Here is a 10,218-nt window from a genome sequence, read left to right on the forward strand (position 1 = left end):
AAAATTACCTTTTAATTTTCACACCCGCTTCATAGTTCTCCGAACCGCTATAAAAGGAAGACGATTACCAGTAAAACACCCAATAACCAATTTTTCACAATTCTTGACATTTGGGGAAAAAAATTCATCATTAACTACCATATACCCTTTCACCATTAACAATATAAGATTCACGAAGGTCCATCTCATAAAGAGCCATATGCTCCAACTACTTCTTTGCAAACAAATAATCCCAATTATCACATCCAGAATGCACACCACCTTTATCCTTCATCCTACGATTTGAACCTATAAAAACCTTACTCAAACCTTGAGAACCATCAAGAGCATCATCAAAACCAGAACACTCAAAAGACATAGATCTAGTACTAGAAATCACATAGAAAAAGAAAATAAAATCAGAGGAAACATCCATGGTCGCATTACCGTAATATCACAAAACATTTTGCACTCCAAACTTGTTATCTAGCAAAATCATAAATGTGATTAAATAACCCCAAAGATAAGTCTTTCATTATATCAGCTTATTGTACAACGGAGAAAACGAGTAAAAAGGAAAAAAGAATCAACTCGGAATTGTAACGATTAATGATGATTGAATATACTAGTATCTAAAGCATATAAGGGCAAGGATAATCAACTTTCAACATATTCTCCCCTGGAGGAAAGTGTTGAGAAAAAAATATAGGTATTTGTTTGATTCGCATTATATACTGGTATCCGAAGCATATGTATAAGGTTCTGGTTTCAAATAACTATACCATATGCAGGTGTCGAACCCATAACTGCATGGTTGAACCGAAGTGCTCTGCCATTTTAGCAAAGACAACAAGAAAAAAATGTACCTAACGGCCTGCTTTATATACACACACATAAAATCCTAGCATTATGATATTAAGCCTATACTTTTTTTCCCTTTCCGAACCTTCATCATCCTGTCTGCATCCATCCTAAACTCATATTACACATTGATATCATATACAACAAACCATTCAGCTGCTAGACTGGTTTTAACAAAACCGTAACCACTTTTGTGTATCAGAATTATTTATGGGATTATAGGTGGTTATCTTAGACAACTGTCACACAATATCAGATCAAGAAACATCGATCATCGAAAGTAGCAGAGAACCTACGAATCCTTGAATACAAGAACAAGAATATAAAAAATCGAGAAAATCAAACCTTTAACTTAAGTCAATACTGCTAGAAAATCGTGCTCTCTCACTAGAGACTTAATTTAGCCATTTAATTTTTATATTTTTTACTCGTTCTTTTTTAATTAGGATGGTGGCTTTTCTTAATTCCTAGGATTTATGCAGTTTTTTTAGTGGGAAATTTACTAGTGGGACATTCAGGGATGTTCAACACACTGCACCGTGAAACCAAGCATTATAAACTTCAAGTGACTAGCTGCACAATAGTGGGTTTCTATGGTATGACTAAAATCTCTACCATGTGGCCTGAACATGATCGTTGAAGCTTCAGAGAAACAAGGAGGTCTCCCTTTCAGTAAGAATGATAACACATACTATTATAATATTCTTCAAATAGCGTGGCTTTTTGATCTAGATTTTTCTGGATGCGAACTTACTTGTAATAACCATAGGAAAAGTTCAACAAACATACAAGAAAGATTAGATAGAGCAGTCACTAATGTAGATTGGAATCTTCAATTTCCCAGGACTAAACTAACACACTTAGTAGTTGTGGCAAGCTTTTAAAAACAAAATTAGGAGACTATAGGGGACCAAGTAGTGGATGGACAATCAACCAATTCTCCCACCCACGTGGAACTAGTTTAACCATGATTTGCCACTTCCTCACTCTTTCACTCCTCGGCAACCGTCACACTTACTGGAGATCAATGTGTTTACTATTTCTGTAATATAAATAAGTTCATCACTACATGATTAAAAAATAAGAACTCAATCGATCAGAACTTATCTTATCTGAACTCAACGGTTCACTAAACTTGCAAAAGTCTCCAACACATCCACAATCCTTTAATCATCATTGATCTCACACACTTCTCAGCTTCCCTCCTATGGATCGACCCTCATCCCTCTTTGTGACCGAATTGACTCTGGAACGGTCATTTTCTTAGTTTAGGCCGGAGTCCTACAGATTGATCCCTCAAACTCAATGCACTCTCGTGCAGTGCATCTGTTTGTTAATGGTTTAGGAAATTTACTCCATCGAGGAACCCCTCGTGTCTCCACTTTTCCTCAAAAGCCAGCAAATCGTTTTCACCCATCAATAAAACCATTTTTGGATAAAATCGTATCTCACTTACAAGCTGCTTTTTTATCTTCTAGACAAATTTCAGACAACACCACCATAACTCATGGGATTATTCATACTTTCAAAAAGGAAAAAGCTAGAACTGGAGGTTTGGGAGTGAAAATAGACATGCCCAAAACTTTTGACTGGGTTAATTGGGACTTTCTTCTCAAAGCCATGCAATCTTTTCGCTTCAATAATCAATTATGTAATTTAATCAGACAATGCATCTCCATTACCTATATAGTTGTTCTTCTGAATGGCTCACCTGGTGAATTTTTCAATCCCTCAAGGAGTTTATCCTCTTATGTTTTCATCATCTGCATGGAATTTTTTTCTCGTATGCTCCTAAATCAAGAATATAACAAACTTCTTCATGGAGTGAAACTTTCCCCAAAAAGTAAACTCATCTCACACCTTTGCTATAGGCTTTGTTACTAGAACTTCCTATAGGCTATCGGATATTGCTAACTTGGACAACATCCATCGCTTTAAAAATTTCAGTAGATAAATATAATGTTAGGAATGATTCTCCAGCTCCCACATTAGATGGCTCTACTTATTGTACCACAGGTTACTAACACCTTAAGTTAGTTCTTGGAATGAATCAACAATTTACAATAAATAAATAAAAAAGAATGCCATCGTCCTCGAGATATACAACTGGAGATTTAAAATAAACGTTACGAATATAACTTATATAACCTAGCATTTTTAGGGGGCACTCAAAAGGAATTGGGGGCCACCTTTTCATTCTCATCCATTGAAGGGGTTAAGGGGTGTCTTAAAAATAAAAATTGTCTATATTGTCCTTCACCTTTATACTAAATCTAAACCTATATCCTTTATTTTCATATTATTCTTCTTCTCTTTTCCATTCATCAATTTTTTTTTTCATCATTTTAATTTTGGTTGAAACCAAAGATGGTCGATGAAACCAATTTTATGATTGATTCTTTAAAATTAAAATCCAAAATTCATTAACGTTAAAGTTGAAACTTAGAACATCAAAAAAGAAAATTCGAGTTAAATAAACAAAACGGATAGATGATAGTAGTTGTGATCCAAAATTAGGATTTGATTGCTTGAAATCAAAAATTTGATCGGAAATTTTTCTAAGATTTGCAGTAGCAGGAACATAATCGGTAGATAACAATCAATTTTACCTGCCGATTATGGTTGATGTTCTTTAGAAATGAAGAACATCAATCATAATCGGTAGGTAAATTAATTATTATCTACCGATTATGTTCCTGCTACTGCATAAATGAAGAACATCAACCATAATCAGTAGATAATTTGATTGTTATCTACAGATTATGTTCGTGCTACTGCTTTGAATTTTCTGTACTAAAAATTAAACACAATCAGTAGTTTATGAACATAATTTACTACCGATTATAGTAGTACCAAAATTCAAAGTTTGAAGGATTTTGGCAAAAACTCATTTTTGAGCCATTATATATTCGGAAGTTAAAATGAACACAATTTACTACCGATATTGGTAGCACCAAACTTCGAAAAAATTAAAGGATTTTGGCAAAATCTCATTTTGGGACCAATATACGTTCGGAAGCTAAATTTACTACCGATTATGGTAGTACCACAAATTCAAAAATTGAATATATTCGGAGGTTAAAGTAACCTGGCGAGATTGGGGTATACCCAGATTAATTGGGGTATACCTAATGAGACAAAACCCGGATCATTTTGAAGTAAAACAGGACACCCCTTAACTGTGTATTTTCTAAATGGCTAATATACCCTTGTTTAATTAACACTAAAAAATCTGGTTAGGTTAATTAATTGAGTTTAAATTAATTAATAGAGTAGATTAAAACTTCTGAAATTATGAATTTAAGTTATGAAATTTTGTTTTTGATTGAACTTATGTAGGAAGATTTTTAATGAAAGAATTTTGTTTTGAGAATATCTTTTGCAACGGAAATGAAAGAACACTACCCAAACATTTCTAGAAAGGAGATTGCAAATCTGTTGAATGAAATCATACTCAAAATTAAAGAAGAAATCAACACTTTCAGTTCTGAAATTATGAAAAGTCGGCAAGGTCGACGAATGAAGAAGATGCTGACTTACTTTGGTCGGCATGCTTATTTCTAAAAAACAATGCTGACTTTATTATTTTTAACGTACAGTGGACTGTTGTAAATGCTTCATTAGTCGGCATCATATTGATTTCTTAGCCGGCAAGGTCGACAAAAAATCCCCTGCTGACTATAGGATTTTTGATATACAGAGGAAGGTGTTACAAATGCATGATTAATGTGCAAGATATTAATTCCATAACCTGCCGACCAAACTATAGTCGGCAAGGTATAAGGATGAATACCATGACGACCCTGTAAATGCTAATTTCAGAGATGAAAAACCATCATGGTATTCAACCTCAAAATGGGTATACCCCAATTAATCTGGGTATACCCAATCTCGCCAGGTAAAGTAACACAATTTACTACCGATTATAGTAGTACCAAAGTTTGAAAATTATACAATTTTGGCAAAATCTCATTTTAGGGCCAATATACATTCGTAAGTTAAATTTACTTCCGATTATGATAGTACTAAAATTCGGAGGTTAAAGTAACACAACTTACTACCGATTATAGTAGTACCAAAGTTCAAACATTACAAAATTTTGGCAAAATTTCATTTTGGGGCCAATATATATTCGGAAGTTAATTTTCTACCGATTATGATAGTACTAAAATTCGAAAATTGAATATATTCGGAGGTTAAAATAATACAATTTGCTACTGATTATAGTTAAACTACCGATTGTGGTATTAACTACTGATTCTAAAAAGGTAATTTTGCTATTATGAAATACACAAGATAAGGGCTAGCTTCAATTTAGGTTTGGGTGACCATATTTTGTCTTATTAGTGGCCCCTAGTTCCTTTTGAGTGGCCCCTAAAAATGTAAGGTTATATAACTCCCAGACAAAACATAAAAGTACCGAAAAGAGGAGCTAAATGATAGAAGAATGAAGGGAACTTCTCAAACATGAATAGGTATATCAGCTTGATAACCGAAAACATAGCTCAGGAAATGTAAGAAGGGAACAGATGTTCCATATTCCGACCTCTATATCTCTTAAGTCACCCAGACTTCAATGTACAAAAAGAAAATAAAGAAAATAAACCTCTAAATTATCTAGTTAGATGAGGAAGGAAAAGATTACCAAAATTCAAAAGATCATAAATCAGAGACTTGGAAGATGATAATTTGGATTGAACCGTTGTTTGTTGCTCCCAATAACAAGTTCCAAAATCTCTGATGATGCTTTTTCTTTCTCAAGGGAACTTGCGTCAGCAAAACTATCTCTTGTGTTTCACATCCACGGCCTGATGAAGCAATATGGAAAGAGAGCCATGAATCCAGCAGCCCGAACTACACTCGTTTAACAAGATTGAAAAGAAATGCAATATGCTACTGCAAATAGACAACCTTTACAGTTTATTACCTAATTTGAAATATGTACCAACACTAATACTCCCAGAGTCAATCCCAAATATTGACTGCAGAATTAAGCAATCTAAGAACATCACCTGTGCAAGAAAAACACAAAAACAGTGACGATGTTGATTTTTGAAGGGGAACGTAAGCAACAACGAAATCTGAAAGAAATGATTAGAGATTACTCTTCTGGGCTAATACCATACAACAATATAACTTGAAATAAATTTGAATATCCATTTGCCAATGTTGAGCAAGCAACATTTGCTGATTATGCACCATATCACCACTACAATTTTATGAGAGAACTAATGTGAGAGACTTAAAACCTTGAACTCCACAAACTGCAAACCATCAGGAGAGACAACACAACACTATCGCCTTTATGTAGATACTGATTGTTAAGTTATGACCAAGAAAAATTAGAGACTACCATAAAACAAAATTTATCTATAATTTTGACCTAAAAGCATTATGTCCGTATAGATAGCCAGTCTAAATCAACTAGAAAAAAATGGTCATATTAGTTAAGAGTCTACATGACGAGCTGAAGATAAAACTAAAATTCATGAAAGTAGACCTGACCTGGCTATACCATGCTACTTCAGCTGAGTAAGTATACTCTTCAATACAAACATGTACCATCAGGCAACAAAGTGATTAACATACCTTTTCTTATACTTTTCTTATATGGAGTATGACATTTGAAGTAACCCTCATAGTTGCCTTAGAAATCCCAATATAGCATCGACTTACATCACTACTTTACAGTATATGCACCACCCTTTTGGTGAATATGATGCAAATTTCACTATAACAGAAAACTATATCAAGAAAGCTTCAGCCATACTGCAATTTAGAACACGATTATCCAGTCATATGCATAAACCAGTGACGATGTTGATCTGAGACCTCCAACCAATTAGGTTCGATCCAACTGCAGTTTAATTTCTCCTTCGAATCCCGATAAGTCTTTAGCAGAATGTCTGCTCCCAAGACAGTGAAACATGCTTGTATCAAGAGAAAAATACAAAATTCCTTCGTTGTGCAACCTCGGAAAATAGATTCTGTTCTCCATTTGACCAGTTGGAGCGATTGCTGAGATACAAGATGTATTGCTAATGAACAACGTATGCCGTCCCAAATGCTTGACTTCAACCCAAACCATATCAGTGTCGTTCAATCTAAAAATACGAACCCATTTTCCTAAATGGCCTAATAACACAGATAAAAGTTTCCCTTCACATTCCGCCAAGAAAGTCTTATAAATAAACTCACACTTAGGCCGGGTCACAATGGCCAATATTTCCCAACTAATGCCATGCTCTATTGTAGAAACTCCTAAAGTTCCATTGTTGTCTAAGCAATAGAAAGCTCCGCGATAAAAAACTGGGTTGTTAAAATCCACCTCGAATTCCGTCAGTTTCCTGTTGAGAAGTAAATAACTGCAACCGAAGGAATCCTTTGTCCAATGATCATCTCCTCGTTTAATGAAGAACATGAGAACATCATTCCCCACTAATTGGCTGATGCCAAAAACTACGCAATCTGAAGAAGTTGGCAGGGACGAGAATGATATACCTGAGAACTTAAAGCAATGATCATTTGATAATTCTGGAAGTTCGATAGTTGATCTGGTGAAAGGATTGTAGAAGAACAATGTTTTGCCTTTTGACATGAGCAACCACCCACCTTTCGAAAAGCGGAATCTAGAACCTTCAAACAACTCGGGGATATTCATGAGGTAGCTCTCATGATTATGCATTGGATTCACGAAATTGTAAACGGCTCGATCACAGTCAGGAAAAACCAGCCATGGGGATATATCTGTGGAGTTTAAAGCCCTAGTAGAAAAGGATCTTCTCAGGTTTATTAACGATCGATAGTTTTTACTCACTGCACGTAAATGTATGTAATCCACTGGATGAAGATAATCTGATATAAACCGTATGATATCATCGTAAAGCATGGTGCACGAACTCACTTCTTCAATATCCTCTTTCTCGTTATCCTTAGCCACATTTACTCTGTATTCCGCTGCCTTAATAACTTTATCCGTGTCTGCATCCTTATCTAAAATAAGGTCTGCAGTTCTTCTATCATCGACCCTCTGAGTTGTAGTAATCATAAGCCATTCAGCAGCAATCCATGGCGATTTTATATCAGGACATGGTACAGTTAACAAAATACTGTTGTCTTCCAAAGTATATCTGTACAACCCCATTTCCTTATCTTGTGCATAATACACACAACCCTTTGAAAACCCCAACTCTGAGGCCAAGCAAGACAGTTTCTGAAAATCACTTGGAAAGAAGACATAGCCATCCAAACTTTTAATCTCCTCCCAAGCCATTGAAGAGAAATCCAATTTTGATATTATTATTTGGGTTGAACAATTCTGATAAACACCTCTTGGAATGTAATATTTTTCAATTCTAAAAAATTCACCAAAAGACTCCATCCAAGATTGTTCAACATTGCGATATTCCAACCATCCTGCCACTGATTCACGTTGAAAATTGTCATGGACGCGAATAAAATCACTTACACATAGTGTTTCCTTTTCAGAATCATGGTGGATTTCTATCTCTAAGTGAACATTATCGGTGGAACACATTACAAACAATTTACCATTGAAATAAAGCATTGACGGAAGAGTACTTGGAGAGACACCAACAAACTCATGTTTTCTCCATTCTTTTTCACCAGGGTGACAATATAAAAGTATGTCAGGATTTTCATCTCCATTCAAAAGGACATAAACCATCCAATTACTAAAACTGCAAATAGGCTATGGCTACTGCAGCTGCTGCCCTCAACTCCATCCCCAGCACCGCCGAAACTTAAAACACAATCCCTGATATAATGTGAACCAAAGAAGGACTCCTGATGTACACCTCGAAGTATATTAGGTAACATGATAATTTCTAGTGATACAGGATTCCATAGAAAACAATTTCCATAGTTGTCTTTTGTTTCTGTATCATCATCACAAACAATGACTAAACATCCTTGACTAGAATTTTTTTGATAAAAAGTTCTGTTACTCAACTCTGGTATAATTCTCTTTTTGTAAGATTTATTCACAGGATCACACAAATTATAAAAAGTTTGAAACTTACGATCTTTTCCATGTCGGCAGACAAGCCAAGGTGCTACCTTCGGTGGTGGTGGTAGTTTACGGCTACCTCTCTGATGATCCCGTAGTTCTGATGCCATGGAAGCTGAAAAGATTGAGCTGAAGAGATTGAGAATCGTTGATACCGAGGATTATTGGGGTTCGATTCAAATCTAAATGGTCCTTTTTTCACATTGATCTTGGTCTCTCTAGTCAATTTAAGTTTACCTAATAGTTTTTAGACTTGGGTTTGTGATTTTTATCAGTCTATCCTTGTCTTCCTCTCTTCTATTTCGATTTAGGTTTTTTAGTTTAAACTACTATTTTCCTATTTTAATCTAGCGTTTGGCCGTTTGGGAAGTTTCGGTTGAGTTTTAAACTGAAAATGCGTTATACCCCACTTTTTCTTCCCAAAAAGTTTCCCGATGATGTGTCGTTTCTCTACTGGTACATAACATTCAATCCAGGATCCATCTCTACTGGTACATAACATTCAATCCAGGATCCACGACAGGTCCCAAAGGGTTCGAGGCCTCCATATTTGGGTTTAGATACAGGACACTCCTTGAAAAAAAAATTGGGAAAAATTGGGGTATGTAACAACATCGGTTTTAAATATTGCAATTGTTTGTTGTTTAAGTGGTGTTTTCCTGAGTAGGGTTGAAATCTTCATCAAGTTCTTTAAGTTATTATTAAGATTTTCAATTCAGTAGCACATATTCTTCACAACAAAGAAAGATTCAACATTTTTCAACAAATATCACACCAGCAAACAACAATAAGGTTTCCATCAACAACATTTTCAGGCTCCATGATTTCGACATTGGTTACACACCTGTAACAACAAGATTTTCAAAGATACAAACGCAAACCACTACAAAGACACAAAAGGCACCAGCAACCGAAAGTTTCAGAAGACCGATTCAATTCGATGAAAGCCAAGTTGAGTTATACCAGTTACCTTTGTTATTATTACAAAAAAAAAGTATCGACAATATGTCAGTCGTTTCTATATGATTCTGTAAGAAAAAACATTAAGAAATGGTAGGATTTTTGGATCCTAACACTTTTAGTTTTCTTATATGGTTTTCATATGTCATTTTTGATCCAACCAGGATCATTTAAACTATTCATGTTACTTTAGAATCAATTAGTAACAATAAGATATATTTTTCATATTTGGTCATGTAATTGTGGTGTTAAGTGCTACGAATATTTTTGTTGTCTGGTTGAGATCTCTATAATGGTTGGAAAATTCCAAGTCAGTCATGTAATCGTTACCGACATCGAATCGGCGTATTATGATCAATATAGTTGAGGCTTGCCTATTTTTCAAGGAA

At 35.0% G+C, this 10,218-nt stretch overlaps 1 protein-coding gene across 5 annotated transcripts; it reads right to left on the reverse strand.

Moving 5' to 3' along the window:
- Positions 1 to 5,296: 5,296 nt before the first annotated feature.
- LOC113275489 lies at positions 5,297 to 9,207 on the reverse strand. Of its 5 annotated transcripts, none has more exons than XM_026524996.1 (3): positions 6,430 to 9,207; positions 5,768 to 5,852; positions 5,297 to 5,648 (listed from the first exon to the last, which is right to left on the reverse strand). In XM_026524996.1, the coding sequence occupies exon 1, from the start codon at positions 8,525 to 8,527 to the stop codon at positions 6,683 to 6,685; it is 1,845 nt and encodes a 614-aa protein (XP_026380781.1). In that variant the 5' UTR covers positions 8,528 to 9,207; the 3' UTR covers positions 5,297 to 5,648; positions 5,768 to 5,852; positions 6,430 to 6,682. The 5 variants fall into 5 exon arrangements, with proteins under 5 accessions (XP_026380781.1, XP_026380779.1, XP_026380782.1 ...); XM_026524994.1 differs by having other exon boundaries at positions 5,768 to 6,049; XM_026524997.1 differs by having other exon boundaries at positions 5,967 to 9,207.
- Positions 9,208 to 10,218: the final 1,011 nt, after the last annotated feature.

The sequence above is a fragment of the Papaver somniferum genome, chromosome 4 (assembly GCF_003573695.1).
Source record: "Papaver somniferum cultivar HN1 chromosome 4, ASM357369v1, whole genome shotgun sequence".
Classification (NCBI taxonomy): domain Eukaryota; kingdom Viridiplantae; phylum Streptophyta; class Magnoliopsida; order Ranunculales; family Papaveraceae; genus Papaver; species Papaver somniferum.